This window comes from Callospermophilus lateralis, chromosome 7 (assembly GCF_048772815.1).
Source record: "Callospermophilus lateralis isolate mCalLat2 chromosome 7, mCalLat2.hap1, whole genome shotgun sequence".
Taxonomy (NCBI): Eukaryota; Metazoa; Chordata; class Mammalia; order Rodentia; family Sciuridae; genus Callospermophilus; species Callospermophilus lateralis.
This window is the reverse complement of record NC_135311.1, coordinates 101,331,515-101,352,958: the sequence shown is the minus strand read 5'-3', so window position 1 is coordinate 101,352,958 and position 21,444 is coordinate 101,331,515. Positions and strand designations below refer to the sequence as shown.

Genomic DNA, 21,444 nt, shown 5'->3' with positions numbered 1-21,444 from the left:
AATAGCTATAACTTCATCAGTTTAAAAACTGTTCGGACTAAGGCTTACTATTTATTTGCTTGTAGAACAAGACAGCACTGTTATTGGAACTGAAGTTTTCAAGGGAATTGATAAATGCTGGCATTGAATAGTATGGCTGTATAGTGATTATCATCCCCCCCTCCCAAAGCTTAGCAAAGATGTTCATATTTAACACAGATTATTTTGACAAAATATTTTCTGTATTTTTACATTATAAATTATAATAAAAAATGTTCATATATAGTCACTACCCATTATACAAAAACTTGCTCATCTGAAAAATTCAAACGAAACAAGCTAAACATAGCCAATATCTTAACTGGGTTTAACAAAAAGTATTAACTGCAAACAAGCTTTAAAAATCTTCATGTAAATTTTCAGTTAATAAAATAATTAAGTATTTATTTAGAAAACTATCTTCATTGAGTTTTTAAAAGGACAACAAACTGCTCTTGATCTCGACAAGAATGAATTATTAAATTTAAGTTTATTTGTCAAAAGAAGCAAAACTGACTTGGGGAGGTACCCATGCTTGTTACTTGTTAGTAAAACGATAAGCTCCTGTCTGCTCACTGACTCCACAAATACAGATAAAGAATATGAATTAATGGATAAGAAACTGCCAACGTTGCTTAAAGTTTATTTTAATATTAAACTCAATTACTGAACTATCCTACGAGCCAACAATGTACGCAAAAGAATTTGTTGGGCTGAGGATGTGGCTCAAGCAGTAGCAAGCTCGCCTGGCATGCCTGCGGCCCAGGTTCGATCCTCAGCACCACATACAAACATTGTGTCCGCTGAAAAACTAAAAAATAAATATTAAAATTCTCTCTCTCTCTCTCTCTCTCTCTAAAAAAAAAAAAAAAAAAAAAAGAATTTGTAAATTTCTGATCAATGTATAGAAAGATGGCAAACTGATTTCCCATGATGATTTTAAAAGGATTTGTCTATTAATTAAAAAAAAATTCTATGTCAAGTGCTTAAGAAAAACATGAACATTTCATTCAGTCACAAATTTACAATAATTTTCATTAAATCTTGAAATTGTTAGCCTTATTTATGAAATATTTTCAAACCAATTCAGAAACAGTTACATGCAGATCTGATATTCCTTTCGTTATTTCAGACTAGCAAAAACAATTCCTAAATACTACTTCCCGGAAAAAGAAGAGAAGATGAGCATGCTAGTATACAATCCCCAAGCTATTAACACATTGTCTCTCAAGCTTGCAAACTGTTTTCCTGGAATGCCTTTTCATTCCATGTTATAAACAGTAAATAATTTCCTAACTATTCTAAAAAGTTGACATTTCTTGTGGTCCTTTATATTAACCCTTGATGATTATTCATGCATTCAGGATATTAAATACAAAGTTTTCATGAGATATTATCTTGTAACTCAAAAGTGGTATCTTAAAGAATTTATTCTCTCACTTGGACTTAAGATTTGGGTATTAACAGACCATTGATCTCAGGAACAAAAAAAGTTAACTATAGCCCCAATTTCCTCAGGGCATCCCCAGTGACTGGAGTTATGTTGGCCCTTCAGTTTTAATAGATGGTAGGAAGGAAGAGAGAGATGGTAAAGGAGACTTAGAACAATTAAGATGAGAATAAAATGAGTGAATGGCAAAGGAAGACTAACACATCTACTGAATACCTTGTTCTTGTTTCAGGCACTGGACAATCACTGTGGAGTGTAAGTGTGTATGTATTACAATTAACTTTTCCCAAAATTTCATAAAGTAAGAACTATCATCCTCATTTTTTCAATAAGCAAATAGACTGAGGCTTAAGTAAATTTACTAACCCAAAGTCATATCTCTTATGGTTCCTTACCTAATAACAATAGTCACTCTTGTTTAGACTGGAATAAAAATTTAAGTTAAGGTTTCCTCAAAACTGAGATTCTATATTAATTATACAGTTCATCCAAAAATAGATAGAATGACATGACCTCAAAAAGCATCACTCCAGGATGGAGGCAAAATATTTTACAACAAACAAACAAAATTTATATAATATACCCATAACCAAGATTTAGGAAGGTAAAAAAAAACTATCAATTAAAATTTCTTCCAAAGCCCTACTTTGAATCATTAAAACTTAAGATAACATTCTAGATAAGGGGTTATCTAGCACAGGCAACTAGTGTTCATTCTTAATTTTGTAGTACTCTTTAAATTCTTTTACTCTGTGTTCTTGCACAAGAGATCTAAATGCTGATTCTGGTTGCCACCACTAGTTAGCTGTGTGATTTGAAATAAACTTTTGAATCTTTCTATGGGCCCTATGAAAATAGAGAGCAGTGAGTGTCTGGTTTGAAGGAATAATACCCAGATCAAAGAGAACCTGAGGATGATAGTAAACAGCAGCCAGACTCGCTTCAAGCTTCAGGTGAAGCAAGTCTCACCTAACCCACCAGAAATGCTAAACACGGTCAGTTCAGATATGACACCTCCACAGACTCTCATCTGCCACCTTCTGCTCCAGCTAGAGGACCTCTGAGTTCCATGCACACACAAGATCCTGTCATGAAACCATGTACAGCTATATGCTGTTTCCTCCACCTAGAATGTGCTGAATGCTTACAAGGCCCTTTTCTCAGCCTAATAAATTCCTACTTCTTCAAAACCAGTTTGAGTACCATCTCTTCAGCAAAATTTTCAAGATTCCTTCACGCAAAGTAAGATACTCTGTCTTCTATTTTTACACAAAATTCTCAGTTATTTTCCAGAGGCTGTGAACATACTGATGAATAAGACAAACACATTCTGCCTTTGGAGCTTGGAAATACCCCAGAGGGGAAGAAAACAAATAAGAAATTACAACTTCTTATAGGGAAGATGCTATTCTAAGAGTGCTATGAAAGAATATAATAAGGGTACCCATTAAGTTTTTTAAGAAAATCCTGTCACATACTGCAACATGAACACAGCTTGACAATGTCATGCTAAATGAAATTAGCCAGTCACAAAAGTACAAAATACTGTATGATTTCACTTATATGAGGTATTTAAAGTAGTCAAACTCAATGAAATAGGAAGGTAGTTGCCAAGGGCTAGAGGTAGGGGTAAAGAAGTTGTTTGATACAGAGTTTCAGATTTTTGTAAGAGGAAAAAACTTCTAGAAATCTGTTTCACAACAAGGTGAATAAACTTAATGCTACTGAATGCTACTTTAAAAAAGGTTAAGAAGGTGAATTTTAGAATTTAGATTTAAAATTTAAATTTCAGAATTTTAGAAAAAAAGGGGGACTCACTCTAATCATGGTCAAAGAAGCCTAGAACACAAAAATGACATTTAAACCAAATCCCAAGGAAGTATGTAACTTCTTCATCACAACACATATAGGGCATATGGGTTTGTGTGTGTGTTTATGTGTGTGTTGATTCTCAGTCCTCATCTCATCTAACCCACCAGAAACATTGAACACAGCTAAACACAGTCAGTTCAGATATGACCTTCTCAGTGGAGCCTTCCCTGAATGATCTATCCAATAATCTTCCTTGAAAACCCACCTTCACTTGGTGAAGGTAGACAGCACCCTTACCTGTCCTCCCCACTCTATCCACTCCACAAGCTCCCTTGCAGGCCCCTTCCACACTAGTGTCTAGGGAAATTTAAACTTTGATGTAACTCATATTTTCACCCCCCCCAAGAACCAACTTTGCCCCCTTTGTACTGATATTACCCATGCTAAAAATGCATGGTCAACTGGCTTTAAAAACTATCTCTAACCTGAAGATTCACATTTTAGTTCTAATGTAGACCTCTTCTTTGGACTCCAAGCATATATCCAACTCTCTTTTTGACAGCTGCATTAGGATATCTAACAGTCCTCTTAAATTAACATGCCCCAAAACAAACTCCTAATCTTTCCTATCAGACCATGTTATCTCCCTGTTTAAAATCTTCAATGCCTCCCTCATTCTAACAAAAAGTTATTAGCAGTTAAGGAGCTGACCCCCTCCCCTCTCATCAGTGAGTTACAACACTCTTGGCCTCCCCGCTGCTCTTGAAACATGCCAGCCCTGCTCCTATTCAGGTCTTCACATGAGGTGTTCCTTCCACTTAAAGCTAAAACTGACAAAGTACTGTCTACTGTGGTCCTCCCTCCCTTCATTACTGGAACACAGACCTACTCATTTTTTTTATGCAGATCATCTATGGCTGCTTTAATATGACAACAGCAGGGCTGAATTGCTATAAGACTATAGGGCCCACTGAGCCTTTACAGACAGGTCTGCCAACACCTAAGTAAGAGCACATTTCCCTCCTATACTGCATCTTCTTCAGGACTTTGTTCAGATATGACCTTCTCAGTGGAGACTTTCCTGAATAATCTATTAAAAAAAAAAAAAAAAACAGCTCTGGTCATACCACCCACTCAGGATAGCATGCTCTCTATTCACTTCTGCTTGATTCTTTCCACAGTACTTACACACATATGACAGCCTACATTTTACTTATATTGTCTCTTGTCTGTCTCTCCCTCTCTAGGATATAAGCTCCATGGTGTCAAAACTTTTTGTTTTGCTTGCTGTATAATCTGTACCAGCCCCTGGCACAGAGCAGGTGCTCAATAAACATCTAGTGAATCAATGAGTGAATGTTAAGCATAGAATGAAAGAGAAGGGGAAGGGATCTCAGCATGGAGAATTATGTGTATGCTCTGTTCCTCCAGAGAATGTGGCAGATTTAAAGAACTTACTTCTATCCCGATAGCATTAAATACTGAATTTTATTAAACTTTATTTATTTATAAGTTTAGTTTCCCAATTAGAAGATCTCACTCAAAGAAGAGCTGAATATAATCATCTATTCTGTTCCAGTGTCTACAGTTTTATTTGATACATAAAGGCCTGTACAACATCTCCAACAATATCCCAGAATCTCTGCTTGAAAAGGTCTAGTGACCAAGCACTTAGGTCACTATGAGATTGTTTGTTCCCTTTTTTTGCAGATCAAAGTTCAAATGAAATCTGCCTCCAAGTCATTCTGGCTAATACCTACCTAACCACAGTTAGATGAGATGTTATTCTGTGAACCTTCATTTCCTAACTTGTGAAATAAAAATACCATTTGCTGTGTTAACTGCTGTGTGTTAACCACAGAGTTTTGTGAGCACTGGATAAGATAATGTATGTGAAAACACTCTGTAATCTCAAATGTCAAATAAACAAAGTAAAGTGCTATTATGATTATCTAAATTGCTCTTAAAAGGTTATTCTGCACAAATATTTTACTTAAAGTAGTAGAATTTTAACGGAAGCATTTCTGAAACGTCTTTTTAGAAAGATACTTCATGTTCTCTCAAGCAATGTTTTTCCCCATTTTTTAAATTGATGCATTCTAGTTGTACATACTGATGGGAGTTGTTACATACTCATACATGCGTACAATATAACAACATAATTGGGCCACTATCACTTCCCAGCTCTCCCCACTTCCCTCACCCCTTCCCACCCATTGGTCCCTTTCCTCTACTGATCCCCCTTTGATTTTCAGGAGACATCCCCCCACCTAACACACACCTTTCTTTTTCTTTTTCCTCTTCAGCTTCCATCAAGCAATATGTTCTAACTTGCCTTAACCTTATAGCAAAGAATAATTCATTAGGCTTAACAAAAAGATCCAAAGTAAAGATGTGGATGTCAAAGGTGGGGAAATGAAAGGGAAAGAAAGCAAGGCACAGCAGTTTTTGTGTGTGGAAAGAACACAGAACTGAAAGTCAAGAAATGTGGATTTAAGTCCCACCATTAGCTGGGCAGTTCAGACCAAGGTTTCTTAACCATGAATATTGACATTTTAGGCTGGATAATGAGGGGACTATTCTGTGTACTGCAGGACGTTTAGCAGTACCCCTAGCTTCCACCTACTAGGTGCCAGTAGTATCCCTTTAGTCTGACAATCAAAAAGATCTCCAGACATTGTCAGATGCAAGACTTGGTATCTTCATCCCTCAGTTTTCTCTCTAAAATGAAAATGTTTACCTATATAGCAAAGACCCAGTCTGGCTCTAAAAATGCTAAAATCCAATAAAAAATAAAGATTATTTAAAATGCAATCTTAAGCCAGGTGCGGTGGCTCACCTCTAACTGGGGGGTGGGGAATTGGGGATTGAACTCAGGAGCACTGAAGCACTGAGACACATTCCCAGCCCTTTTTTGTATTTTACTTAAGAGTAAGGTCTCACTGAGTTGCTTAGCACCTTGCCATTGCTGAGGCTGGCTTTGAACTCTTGATTCTCCTGTCTCTGAAGTCACTGAGATCACAGGCAAGCGCCACCATGCTAGGCAGCAACTTGGGAAGCCGAGATCAGAGCCAGCCTGGGCAACTTAGCAAGATTCTGTCTCAACATAAAATTTTAAAAAGGGTGTGGAACACAGCTCAGTGGTACAGCACCCCAGGTTCCATTCCTAGTACTGCAAAAAAATTTTTTTAAATCTTACCAAGGGCTGGGCACCGTGGCGCATGTGCCTGTAATCCCAGCAGCTTGGTAGGCTGACACAGGATCACAAGTTCAATCAAAAGAGAGCTGGGGATGTGGCTCAGTGGCAGAGTGCCCCTGAGTTCAACTCCAGTACCCCTCCACCCCCACAAAATCTTACTAAGGCAAAACAAATCATAAAATGAAAGAAGTTATTTTTGTTCAGTTTTCCTTATTACCCTAACAGATAATAAAAATTGCCCTTTGTATTTAAAATGATTCAATTGTGAATTTTTAAAAATACAATAAGAAAATTGGGTTAAACTTTTCAACAATGTCAAAGTATAGACTAAAAAGATACATCATTGTAGAATCTAGATTTAAAAACATGATATTCAAATCAAATACATAATCTCTGATTCAATCCTAAATTACTTTTTAAAAAGGCAATAGAGAATATTTTTAATACAACTAGGGAAATCTAAATATGAACTAATTAATAAATGCTTATTGTATTAATGTTAAATTCCCTTGGCAAGAAAATAGGACTGCAGTTTTGCAGAAAAGCATCTTTGTCCTTAGAGGATATATCCTGAAATATTCAGGAATCAAATGTCATAATGTTTACAACTTATTTTTATTTTCAGAAGTTTCAGGTGTGCCTTTTGAGACAGAGGAAAGAAAGAAATGTGACAGAATGTCTCTAGTGTTGAATCAAGGAGAAGGGTATGCAAGTATTCAATGTATTTTTTTAAAAAAAACTTTTCTGTAGGATGGAAATTATTAAAGATAAAATCTTGGGGAAAATACATCTATTATATAAATCAAATTATATCCACTTTGGATTTGTAGCTGACTATTTCTAAACATTTTAGTACTTTATCCATTTATCTTCACTCTGTCAGAATTTCCTGTGACAGCTAGGGATCTGATAGGGACCAGCAATTCTAAAAAAGCAACCCAAGTGATCTGATCTAGAGTTGGCCCTCTTCACACTCTTCAGGGCACTGCAAGGCTATGAACTCCTTAAAAGTTGGGGCTGTATCTTAGCTTTCCCAGGTCAGACAAGAGACAAAGACATTTGAGTATTTGTTAGTGTTAAACAAATGGTTACTATACTGCTATAATTTTCCTCCTCCTACTCCCCCCAAACCCCCCACACACCTTTTTTATATTGGGATGACTTGGTATCTTCATCCCTCAGTTTTCTCTCAACAGCTTTACTTCAAAATAAACTCACCAGATTAATAGTAACAATAATCATTATTTTAAAGGAAACAAATATGGCAATCTAAAATAAAAACAACACTAGAAATCAGTTTCCTGTTTTAAATGACAATCTCTGCAAATTGTCTTCTACTTACTGAACCAGAACTCAAATAAGTCACACAACAAAGCTGTATAGAAACAGACTAGCAAATAGTCCTACTAAAAACTAAAAAGTGTTCTTCTTTTGACTTTTAAATGTCTATTATGTTCTTTCTTGTGTATAACATTTTTCTGCAAGCTCAAGAAAACACATAAAGCAAAGGGAAGAATACAGAGTACCTAAGCTCAAATTTAATTAATGTGTTACATCAGAATTGAGTCAATTATAAAGACAACAGCAATAATTTTTTTTAAAGTCCCTTCCCACAAATAATAATACTAGATTAAACACTGCAACAGAAATATGCTAATAGACTACTAAAAAAAACTTATGTTACATTCAAGCTGTGGTGTAAACTTTTAGGCAAGATTAGTTTTAAGAGGCTATTTGATATACAAGTGGAAGAAATGTTACTTCTTTTTTTAATTTTTTAATTTGTTTTAATTAGTTATACATGACACTAGAATGCATTTATGTACTTTGATATATCGTACATAGATAGGATATAATTTCTCATTTTTCTGAGTGTACATGTCACAGAATCATATAAGTCATGCAGTAACATATATACATACAATAACATATATACATACAGTAATAATGTCTGTTTCATTCTATTATCTTTCCTATCCCCACATTCCCTCCCCTTCCCTCCCACCCCTTCCCTCTGCATAATCTAATCTAGGTAGAGGGAAATGTTACTTCTTAATGATGATACAAACTAAATATTTACCAGAACTGACTCTTTCATTTAACTTAGCACCTCCTATGTCAAGTGTTACCTTGGACTTTATGGAAAACACAGGTAACCAGACCCATTCCTCAAAGGAATCATAACTCATTATGGGTGATAAATAGCAGAACAGAATCAATACAATGGAATAAATGCTATGTCATGTAAGGGCTTCCATTCAAATTCAAGAAGGGACTTCTAACTAGGGAGGAGGGGAGAACAAATGGGAGGCAGAATAATGGGAAGGTTATGCTCCACCAAGCCCCAAGAGAAAACTAGGAGCAAAGTGATTAAGAAGACTGGGCATGTCAGCCTTTGGGAAATAAGGAGGTGTTTCTCACCTACCTCTGCCAACTGCAAGCCTGTGTTAAATCTACTTTTGTAGAGAAAGGATAAAAGGCAGGATCAAGTTGATGCCACATAGACAGAGTTACGGATTAACTCCTAGGGTCCAATATGGCAAGAGTTGGGGAGAGAGGAGGGCATGCCAAGTAGGAAAAAGGGCACATGCACATGCATGGGGTCATAAAAGGATCTGACATATTTTACGCCTAGTTTTTAGAAGTGTTCTCCAAACGTTCATCGATACATACTGTATTATTTCTGGGCTCATTAAAATATGCAATCTAGGCCCAGTGTTGGTTTTAATACAATAACTTTAAAAATGTTTAATTCAAACCTGCAAGTGTATTATACACCCCAGATGGTATTTGTGATAATCAGTGTGTTTAATACACAGAGAACAAAAAGGCAATTTTAAGGAACTAAAGCATGTGTCATGTCCGAAACAACTATTAAATTAGGCTATTTGTTTCAAGAGATTTGTGCACTATCAAATACCCATGTCCAACTGTGTGTGGATAGACTTAGGCAGTGAACAGGGCAGTTGTCCAGGGTTAAGTGGATAGCCTGACCCAGCACTTCACAGGTGATGGTGGCTGCTCAGCCTCCTCAGCTCCCACCACCCTTATGAGCTTATGAATAATTGCAAAGGTAAAAAACGATGAAAGAGAAAGCAGAGAATTCAATGGCAACTATGCCCCCCAACTCAAACTACAGCTAACAAAGAAGTGATGATGATTAAAATACACAAAGTTTCTGAGGAAGGATACATTAAAGATGACCTATTGTCAAATACTTCCTCAGGTCAAAAAGAATGGGTGGAAAAGTAACAAAACACAGAAGGCTGAATTCCCATCCTGACTTTGCTAATGAGCCAAGAGTCAAGACTCTCATCCCCAAATGATAAGACTTAACACCCCAAGAATCCATGTTCTCTTCCAACTCTGAAACAAATCTTCAATTTTAATTCTTAAATTTTTAATTCTTCAATTAAGTCAGAACTTTTTATTTACTGGAACAAGGAGTGGGAATAGCTGGAAACACATCCAGTTTACAAATAATTTCTTTTCTATAGAGTATATCTTGCTAAGTAGTCTTAATATCTCTCCCATATATAATCACTAAAACTGGGTGAATCCCAGGTCACTTTGCATCACTTCTGTTCTTTGATTCTTAACAAATGCTTAGAATTCCTTTTCCACAGACACACTTCAAACACATAAAACTCAGTAATAAAAAATAAATAGAACTTGCTTGTTACCAGCTAAAGATGTCAGTATATCTGTATACATATTATGAACCAATTGTTTTTATTGTGATATATATATATATATATATATATATTTAAATTATCCCAGCCAAATACATATATATTATATATATATATATTATATATATATATAATATAATATATATATATATATATATATTTTATATATATATTATATAATATATTTGGCTGGGATAATTTAAACACTGAGATTCAACAACACTGGTTGATCAACAGAGATCTGACATTTTCTTAATATACTTTGTCACTTTAGTGAAATACAGGAGAATCTGCTGCTACTATAATTCATCAGAACGTTCCAAAATGAGGACTACATCATGAGAAGTAAATTTCACAAAATGAAAATTACTAACATTTCAAAGTCCAATATAGAGCCATATATAGGCCAATATAGAGCTGACCACAAAAAGCAAAATACTAATAATAAACTAAGGATTCCTAATGTTACTAATCCCAGACAGGTTTTCATTTACAAAATTGCTGCCATTTTCATCATCTGAAGTCTTTCCAAAATTTGCAATATTCCTCTTGCTTTAAAGTAACTTCTTTTTTTAATTATCAAGTCATTAAGAGCCCGGCATGATGGCCTATACCTATAATCCCAATGGCTTGGGAGGCTGAGTCAGGAGGATCATGAGTTCAAAAGCAGTCTCAGTAATGGCGAGGCCCTAAGCAACTCAGTGAGACCTTGTCTCTAAAATACAAAATTGTTCTGAGGATGTGGCTCAGTGGTTGAATGCCCTGAGTTCAATCCCCAGTATCAAAACCAAAAAAAGTCATTAAGAGATTTCTAGCCTAAAATAAGACTAGTTCCTACTTTCTTTTATTCTAGTAAAAGCTTATATTAAAAAAAGTTATGCTTTCACAACAACAACAAATATCCCCAACTTCATTAAAATAGCTAGTACCAGTATTAAAAAAGATAGGTTGAGAGAATATCAACCTATAAATATTCAACATTTAACAATCAAATAACTACAAATTCTAGACATTCCACATCACTAAAAAATAATACTTGAAAAAAATCATCACTTGGTTTCTTGGCAGTGGACAACACTTTAGATCAAATTACATCACAAAAAATTCTTGAGGCACTACCTACATACTTCACATGCTAGGTAAGTGCTCTACCACTGAGTTATAATCTTAGTCCCATGTAAGCTTTTGATAGATCTAAACTCTTTCACGTTTAACCCATAACTTTTTAAGGGTTCTAGTTACTGAAATCAAATACTGTAATTAATTAGACTTAGGGCAAAAGAAAGCTACCAGCCTCAAGTCTACAACAGAAAAAGGACAGACTGGGTTCATCCAATATTGCATTTACTCTGTACACCTACCTCAGTGCCCAGGACACAGTGAGACCTCAACAACAACAAAAAAAAAACCCTGAATGAATGGATAGTTTGTTAAATGGGCAATTAACTATTCTAATGCTCTGAAGTTTTCCTATACTCTGTTATTACTATTGGAATTTGACCTAAACCATTACTTGATATAAATCTAGTGTTTTTATTTAGGAACTCTTTATTTTCCCTTTAATAGAGATAACAGAAATAGTTGTCCCACCCTCCTAAAAATGTTCAAACAGACAAGAAAGGAAGACTCAAATGAGTACAATGCTTGAAAACAGCAGAGTGATTGTGCCTGGGGGCTACCAATAGCCCAACAACTGTAAAACCATTGCAGGTCACAGGAACACAAGTATAAGGGAAGGTTGTGTCAGTCTAGCATACATCTGTATTGGATCAAAAAAGAACAAAACCTCTAAAGAGAGATGTTTTCAAAATAGTCACAGACCTTTGGGAGTCTTCAAAGGCTGGAAGATAAACCAAAGGTCAATAAAACACCCTAGAGTCATATATAAAAAGGCAAAATGCTGTGAGATATTGGGGGTGGGGCGGAGCATGAAGAAAAGGAGCAGGAAGAGAAACTAACTAAAAGTGCTCTTAAACTTACACTGGACTCAAATTTGCCAACTCCTGCTAATTCACAACTTCTCGGTTTTCTTAGTCAGAAATACCCAGACACTATAAAATAATGCTGCATGTGGTAGTGCACACCTGTAATTCCAGTGACTCAGGAGGCTGAAGCAGTATTGCAAATTTAAGGCCAAACAGGCAACTTAGCAAGGCCATGTGTCAAAATAAAAAACAAAAAGGACTACAGATGTAGTTCAATGGTAAAGTACCTCTGGCTTCAATCCCCAGCACCAAAACAACAAACTATAAAATAACTATATAAAATCAAATATGAATTCTAGATCTTTTGAAATAAAACTTCCAATTATATACTGGGAAGCAACACTCTTTCCTATGCTTCAGTTAGACTAAAAATAAATAAATAGATAAATAAATAAATCTCTTTAATATTTAATTTTCTTCAGTTGCAAACTTCAAGTAATTTTGAAGTCTATGTGAATCTTTCTAAGAATCATACAATATTATCTTTTTAACTACTCCATTTTAATAGGCAACCACTCCAGTTTGTGGTCTGTTATTTACTTTAATATGTATTTAATAAGGTCTATAATAATTTTTAAAAACACATTAAAGAAAGCTTTTTAAATTCAGGAGAATGTAGTCCCATCACCCCAAAATAACAGTATTAATATTTTAGCATCAGCTTATTTTAAATCTCATATATATGATTGGTCTCATAGTTTTTAATTTCTCAAAAGGGTTAATGAAAAAAAATTACAGATACAATCTAAAATGCCCACTTTATAGAGAAGAAAACTGAGAATCAACTGAACCCTGAAAAGAAACAGTCTCACAAATCGCTGGTATACTACTCTTTCAAATACCATTTGGCTTTTTGTTTCATTCCATTTAAAATTCTCTTGCCATCCATCCACCCAGTCAATCTCTCTACCCAATCAAAAGCCATGAGTACTACAGAAAAAGAGAGAAAAAGAAATAGTTCTGTGTCTCAAGCTTACTGGGAAGATATGTACATATAAATATCTTTTGTTAAACCTAAATGGCATCATTGTTTTATCTGGTGTGTATGCAAAATGCAGTGGGGAAATGTAAGTGGTATGAGACTAGTATTCCTTAATAAGAAGTGGCACTTGCGCTAACCCTGAAGAATGAATTAGAGTTAGCCAGGTGGATAAGAAGCTGATGACAGAGGCAAGACTGGGGAAGTGACTGCATCTAACCTAAAAGGGAGAGCACAGAACAGGAAGGTGGCAGATAAGGACAGTATGGAGACCTAAAAGAGAGTTCAGATTTTATCTACAGGAGATAAAGAACCAAATATTTGTGATCAAAGTCATCCTTTGTTAAAGCTTGTGTTTTAAGGAGATCATTCTGGGGTCACTGTTGCACAGAGAAAGACTGAAAAAATGGACATGAACAAATCCAGAGGAGTAAGGGTAGGGGAAGGAAAACTACTTAGGGTTAGAAATGGAAGATGTTTCAGAAAGTAAAGGAAGTCTAGAATAATGAAGACAAATGACGGTGCTGCCATTTACAGAATGGAATATCTTCATATTTTCTAGGAGCTGAAATACATCTTAAATCGCTACCAAAATGCTTTTGGTAAATGCTAGATTTTCAAGCACAGTTTTCAAATTTTTCAAACCAAATTGACAATATAATTGAGTGAGAAATGGAAAAGAAGGAAAGCAAAAGAAATGTTGACCTATTCATGAAAAGCTGGGATCTAAAAGCACACTAAGCAGAAACCACTCTTGATAATAGAATGTCTAACCAACGAGTTAGACTAATATCAGAAACCATTTTGGAAACCTGCTGATAAAGAATGCCAAGTATCATGTTGTTTATTAAATTATTGTTTTATAAGATACTTTTACGTCAATCAAATTTCACAATTCAAATAACTGGATAGACACTACAGGAAAGGCCACTGAGTTGGAACAATGAAGCTTACTTCAGACTATTGAGTACCTAAGGAACTACTTATCTCTAAGAGGACAATCAAGTCTTCAACTCAGCCCTAGGAAAAGGTTCCAAAGACCTCTACATCATGGCTGACACATTCTCATTTCTGGAAAAAATATTACAATAAAATTTTGCCTTAATTATGTTAGCTCTTTCCTTCAGAGCAAATAAAAACAATTCAAATTCATAGCTATATATTCCATTGAATGGCTTAAGGTAAGCATCTCTACAAGTAGATTCTACTTCCTTCACACCCAATACACACATAAGGAGAAATGAAAAATGTAAGCCATCAATGGTGGAAGTCAGATTTCTCATTGTTGGACAAAGAAGTAAACCTGAAAGCAACACAAAACCAAAATGGCTATAAAAATACTTTGCCAAGAATTCACCATTGACATGAACACTGTCACCTACTATCAATATGAGTTTAACAAAAGGTTTATCAATCAATTTGACTGAAAATTGTGAAAATATTAAACAGTAAAAATTCCTTTGATAATCATAAGAATGAGAAATACAAGATTAAAAAAAGAAACTAAAACTCCCCATAGGAAGAGAGGACAAAAAAGAAAAAACACATTTACTCTTCTGAAAATGAAGCTCAACTTTCTTAGTAGAACCTCTGCAAATCTAGCTAATATCCTCAGACTGATATATCCCCATTATTTGAATTCTCTAAGTATCTGAAGCTTGTTTCTTTATGCATCCAAAGTTCTCCATTTTTTAAAACACTAGAACCTTACTAAACTATATTACACATTCCTGACCCTTCTTAAACAGAGCACATTGGAATGTTTTCTTGGCTGTGGCATCATTAAAAATACAGTTATCCTCTAAGGGGTATGATGCACAAAAAGCTGTTTCAAATCTATATAAACCAGCTAGACTGCTTTTAAAGTTTTCCAGACTCTATTTTATCACTGAGCTACTACTGTCACTTCCTATTACTGCCAAATGTGCCTGCCTCTAAGAGCTTATCACCTCATGTTTGGACTACTACAAAACCCTTCTAATTTGATAGGAAACCTAATATTAAAAATTATTCAAACTGTCTTACTTAAAAGTGTTTAAAAAATTAAAATAAAATTTAGCGGAGCTCAGTAGAGAAGACTGTAATCCCAGCAACTCCAGAGGCTGAGGCAGGAGGATCTCAAGTTCAAGGCTGCCCCAATTTAGGAAAGACCATACATCAAAACAAAAAAAATAAAAAGGGCTGGGAATGTAGCTAAGTGGCAGAGCACCCTAGATTCAATCCCCAATACCACAAAATACATACATATATAAATGAAGTTTAAGCAAAAATGAGTGAAATGCATTACATTTATGAATTTATTTGAAAAGTGGTTATTTATTTATATATTCTTATTTCTCTCTGGTATTCCAAATATGAAAAGTTTCCTGGAAAACTGAACTTTAGATTTGAAGGATTCTACTAGATCTTTTTAATACTTTCTTATTGAAAATGAAAAAAAAAATTATTTTCACACTCAGATTCAAATGAACATCCTACACTATTCAGGCAGTAGTAGTCATATACATATGTAAGTACATGCACATATTTTCCTACTAGAAACCTTTTTCTCAAATTATTAAACCATTGTATTTACTTTTCTAGTACTGAAAAAGGTTTCAAAATTTAGGCTACTAATATTATGCTATATAAAGCTGTCATGATCTACAATGATTTCACTAGAATCAAGCACTTACAACATACAAAAGGTACTTCCTTTATGCCAAATTACTTTCATTCTAAAAGCAAATAACCAAGTAATTACAAGGTGAGAATTCAACCCTTACATGAACTCACAGTCCTAATTCCCAAAGTAGATACATACAATGATCATAGAGAAATTCTTATTTCAAAAACCAGGTTATGGGGCTAGAGTTGTGGCTCAATGGTAGAGCGCTTGCCTGGCATGTGTGAGGCCCTGGTCTATCCTCAGCACCACATAGAAATAAATAAAAGATCCATTGACAACTAAAAGAAATATTTTTAAAATTAGGCTTTTTTTTTTGTACCAGGGATTGAACCCAGAGGCACTTAATCATGGAGCCACATCCCCAGCCCTTTTTATTTTAAGACAGGGTCTTACTAAATTGCTTAGGGTTGTGCTAAATTGTTGAGGATGGCTTTGAACGTGCTATCCTACTGCCTCAGCCTCGCAAGCTTCTAGGATTTCAGGTGTGAGTCACTGTACCTAGCTGTTGATTCACCCTTCAGATTTCCTATTTTTATTTCATCTACTTTCAATTGAGTTGAGGAATTATTTTATTTTTTACTCAAAACCTTTAAATGGAGCCAGGCACATGCTTGTAATCCCAGCAATTTGGGAGGCTGAGAAAGGAGGATTGCAAGTTCAAGGCCAGCTTAGCAACTCAGTGGGATTCTGTCTCAAAATAAAAAGGGCTGGGGATGTAGCTCAGTGGTAAACTGCTCCTGGATTAAATCTCCAGTACCAAAAAAAACAAACAAAAAAACCCTTTAATTGTTTTATAAATTACAAATGACAAGTTATATATTTAAACTTCAAATCACTAATGGTTAACTAAAATGTGCTCACTTGATATTTTCTCCACAATTATACTAGGATTGTTATTAATTTTAGAAGATGAATTTTAATATAAACCTCACTTATAACTTACACTTACTACCAAAGGGGTGGAGGTAGAAATGGGGTAAGTTAAAGACCTATAAATAAATGTGATTTAAATTTTTGGGAGATATATATATATATATATATAAATAATACATTCCATAATTGTTAAAGTTTTATAAGAGTTTCAGGATACCTGCTTCAGATTTCCACTAATCCCCTGGGCAGGATCACAGGGACCAACATCAGGGCTCTGGAGAGCAGAACTGGGGGATAGCACTCAGTATGGTCAGAGGGGTTCCTATTAGCCACAAGTATCAGTGGTGAGTTCTGACAGTAGGGCTATTAAAGATCAGGAGAAGTTATTTAGAGCAGCTGTGAGGTCTCATTCTTGGTAATAATAGAACAGATTCCTATCTGCCATAGAATGGCTCTAAAGTAATGCTATTCAAAATCAAAATCAGAGAGCTTCTCAAGGTCCAGTTGAGACCCAGAAAAACTAAAAACTAGATCTTTTTCAATATTCAACAATTCTAGTAAGAACCAAACACAGCTTTTCTGTGAAGCTTTACTTAATTGGAAGTTATTAAAAAGGTGGTTTTTTATGCAGTTCCATGGGTTTGCTAGATATCTAGGTCTCTCTAAATGCAATCTCCTTGCTTCTGCTGAAACAGAAATTAACTGCTTTTACTTTTCCAAATTATGATTTTTAAGCCAAATCCTAATTATAGCGCGGCCCTGAATTACTAAACTGATTTCCCTAACTCATCACATGACCTTGGGAGGTCACCTCTTGTAAAATAAGAGCTGAGGATTAATATCCACTAGAATGTAAACTCTATGTTCTGTTGGACACTCTATTCCCTGCCCCTGGGCCATGGTAGGTATTAAATGTTTACTGAATGTGAAAATCACTGCTGTCCCCACACTACAAACATAAAATAAATCAAGTCTTTTTTCTGTATATGTGTCTGTGCGTGGTGCCGGGAATCAAATCAAGGGCCTTGCACATGCTAAGCACACACTATACCACTGAGCTTTATTTTTTTCTATGTAACCAATTAGATGTCATTCTATGTATTCTCAAACATTTTTAAGAACACACTGAAACTAAAATGTCATAGAGAAATATATATATAATTTTAAATAAAGTACTCATTTTTTAGAAATAAAATTAAGCGGACAATCTTTAACTACTTTTTTACCCCTCTCTTTTCTTCTTTCCCTTTAACTCATTACTGCATATTGTTCTAGCTTGCTGGTAGGAAAAGCACTGGCTTCAGAGAGAGGCCTGAGTTCTAACTTCACCTCTTCTATTAGCTGACTCTAGAGATATGCCACTTCCCCTTTGGGGCCTGAAAGGCTGTATCAGTAAAACAAAGGAGATGAACTAATTATTAATTTCTTATTTTCTGCTCTAAAAAAAAAAAAAAAAACCCTATGATTCTCCTTTTATTCATTCTAGTCCTGATACCTTGATTAGGTACTCACCACATCATTTCTAGACTTGCAAAGTAACAGCAAAACTTGCCTCATTTCCCTGTATTTTTCCTTGTTATCTGTACTGCTACCAAATGAATTTAGTCCTAAATCATGAGTTGATAACAGTGGAAAGCACACTGGCTTTTGATATGACACAGACCTGGGTTCAAATTCAAGTTCTGCTACTAACCAAAATAGTAATATTCCATTGAGGATTAATAAAATATATAAAGCACCTAACACAGAGCTGACATGCTATAGACATCCATAAACAATCCTATTCCATTTCCGAGAATCAAAAGCCTCAATTTCCTACTCTCTACAGCAAGAATACACAAGCAGCAAGGTGGCAGGCATGAAGAAAGAAGCAAACTCTGGATTAAACACTCTCACCAGGATCCCATGTGTTAGGTAAGTATCACCCTGCAGGTCTGCCAGTATACTTAGGGGTAGGGCAGCCCCTATCAGCAGCTCTCTTCCACTCTCAAAAGTAAATGATGCAGCCTTCCCTAGACCAAATCTACAGGTCAAGGGGAAACTAAGAACTGATACTGCTTCAGAAAGAGTGTCTCTGGATTATACCTGATTGTAAACTCCTCAGTTATTCACCTGACAAGATGCAAGAGCCATCCCTGATTCTGTGAAAGTCTTAAATGCAAACAGTAAACTAATGTTAACATACCACAAGCATTGTAATTTGATTTTAAATCACAGGAAATTGTGACCAACAACTAAAACAAAAATTCTCCCATAATGGGGAAGCACTGAGTTTGTAGAATTATACAAACACCTTTAGAAAAAAGCAATGTCTTTCTTCTTGATTTCAAAGCTGGGTCAAAACTGTAAGAAACAAGGGAAGAAAGAGTGATGGGGACTGGCAATGAGAAACTCAAGATTTCTTAACGTAGCATAAGTAGTTATTTAACAGAAATTTTTAAAATTCCCAAACTAGGAATAAGTCTTTATTTCCATATACTAGTCAATGACACAGCTGAGTTACTGGGTAACAGAGGGCCATGGAGCAAATATGTCAATGTCTGAAAACAAAAAACAAACAAACAAACAAAAAAAACCTTGTGCAGAAACAGGGTCTTTTTTAACTGACATCTTTTCCCAGGTGCCACCTTCAGCCTGAGCAACTGCTGCAAATGGACATAACATTGCTCAGGAAAAATTCTTTTAGAAGTCTTAGCTTCATTAAGAATTATCCAAATTCATTTTTCTGTCTAAAAACACAAGCCCTCTAACTTAAGATCTGTGTTCTTAAGTGGTCAGGCCAAAGAGAGCTCCTGGACCCTGAAATGCACTATCCAATAAATCTAATCAAATTTCCTGCCATGAGCTGTCATTTTTCTGCAAAGTAATTAATCGTAAGTACTGCTGCTTCTGGTTGTTTTCCCTCATTTTACTACAAGTCTGTCATCTCCCATGTTCTTTGGTCACATCCGAAATTTAAAAGGCCTAGTTTTCTCCACTCTAGATTTCTGAGCAAGGCCACTGCCAGCCCCTTCTTAACAGACTCCTTCTCACTCCAATATCTCTCCATATCACTCTCCCCTTACCCAGTCTAGTTTCCCCTCATTTCTGACGTTTCCTATGGCCAGCGTTTCCCCTCCAGGCTGGGTCCCAGCTTCATTCTCCAATTTCAGCCCTCTTTATTGCCTGGTCCCTCCCCAGCTCCCGTTCCTGGCCAAGCCTCTTACCAATCCCCACTACATGCCTTGATACCTACCGGACCTTAGTAAAACCCTATTCCCTCACACCTTTTTACAGTTGAGCCTCCTTTCAACCTTTTATGAATTCCTGTCGTTCCTGGCCTCTGCCCAGTCCCTGTTCATTTTAGACCCTGGTCAACGTCCTCTTCTCCAAACCCTTGACTAAAAACCCCCAAACCATTCCTAATCCCAACAGCCTTCCTCTGACCCTAGCAAAGACAGGCCACTACTCTGGCTGGACCATCCCACCTTTTCTGAGTCCGAACCTGGAGTTTCTCGCAATCCTTCACTCCAACCTGGTGCCACAAAATCTGGGACCCAACCTGGTCTTCCAGTACCCATTTCTGACCCCACACGCAAGTCCTTCCGATCTACGGCTCCAGGCGAATGTCAGGCTCGCGTAGCGATGGCTAGGTCTGCACCCTCGTTCCCAGCCCGACCCCGGCCCACAGCGTGGGCGTGCTGAACCAGAAGCCCAGGAGACCCCTCCTCACCGCGACAGGCTGTCCGGCTCCACATCCGGAACTCCCCTTCGGACTCCTCCCCTAAAAGTCCCTCTCCCACTTGACCCCAATTTACCTCCGTCCCCAACTGAAGCCGGGGCTCTATTCTCAGTGTGCCCCCCACCCCCGCCACACACACTCCCATTACAGTCCCCGTCGAATACTCCCTCCCCATACAAGGCCGGCGGGGTGTGTCCCCTGCCCACGGGACTCCAGCCCGGCGGCCTCTCCCGCGGGGATCAGGGGACGCCCACCTCACCTCCGCGTCCACGACCTCGTGGTAGGCGGGCGGGGGGTCGAAGCCGCCCCCACCTCCGGTGCTCCCGCCGCGGGAGGGGCCGCCACCGCTGTCCCCGCCGCCGTCGCCCCGCGGGACCCCGCCGGGCCCGGGGCTGGGGCCGCCGCCGCTGTCCATGGGCTCATAGCCGCCGTAGTCGAGGCCCGGCCGCTCGTTGGTGAGCAGCGCCACGGCCTCGTTGATGTCGTTCTTGGCCAGGCGGAGGGCCTTGCGGATGGTGGCGGGGTCCGAGAAGCCCATGCACAGCAGCGTGGTCATGTGCTGCTCTTCCTCTGATTCCATGGCTCGGGCCTCCGGGCTGCGCCGGCCGGCGAGCCGCTAAGCTGCGGGTCCCGGGCCTGGCGGCCGCGCGGCGTTTCCTCCGCGCCGCCCCCGCGCCCAAGTGGGCCCCTGCGCTCCTGCCCCGCGTGCTTCGCAGCCGCCGGGCCAGGTTGGGTGCGGGCGTGGGCGCCGCGAGCCGAGTCGGGGCGGTAGGGCGCTCAGGCGCGGCGGCGACCCGGCCCAGCCCTGCGCGCCGCCATGTTGGCCTGCTCCTCCTCCCGGCGCGCGGCCGCGCCTCCGCTCCCGGAAGCGGCACGAGCCGCGGCCGCGGGGCTCTTCCCAGTCGCTGGGTGGCGGAGGCCGTGTGATGTTGTTTTTGTTTTTAATAAAGGAGCGGAGGGAGGAGTCGCGGCGCGGAGCGTGTGAAGGGTGAAAGGGCTGCCGGGCGATCGGACCAGAGGAGAGGGAGGGTCCGCCGTCTTCGCCTC

At 37.8% G+C, this 21,444-nt stretch overlaps 1 protein-coding gene across 3 annotated transcripts in view; it reads right to left on the bottom strand.

Annotated features, from left to right (window-relative positions):
* Positions 1 to 21,125, bottom strand: part of Usp24 (ubiquitin specific peptidase 24) — a 131,193-nt gene extending 110,068 nt beyond the window's left edge. For all 3 annotated transcript variants that reach the window (XM_076860291.2, XM_076860293.2, XM_076860292.2), the window contains exon 1: positions 20,657 to 21,125. In XM_076860291.2, coding sequence (XP_076716406.1) covers positions 20,657 to 20,977 — 321 coding nt within the window. In that variant the 5' untranslated portion in view covers positions 20,978 to 21,125. The remainder of the gene's footprint in view (positions 1 to 20,656) is intronic.
* Between the last annotated feature and the right edge of the window lie 319 nt (positions 21,126 to 21,444).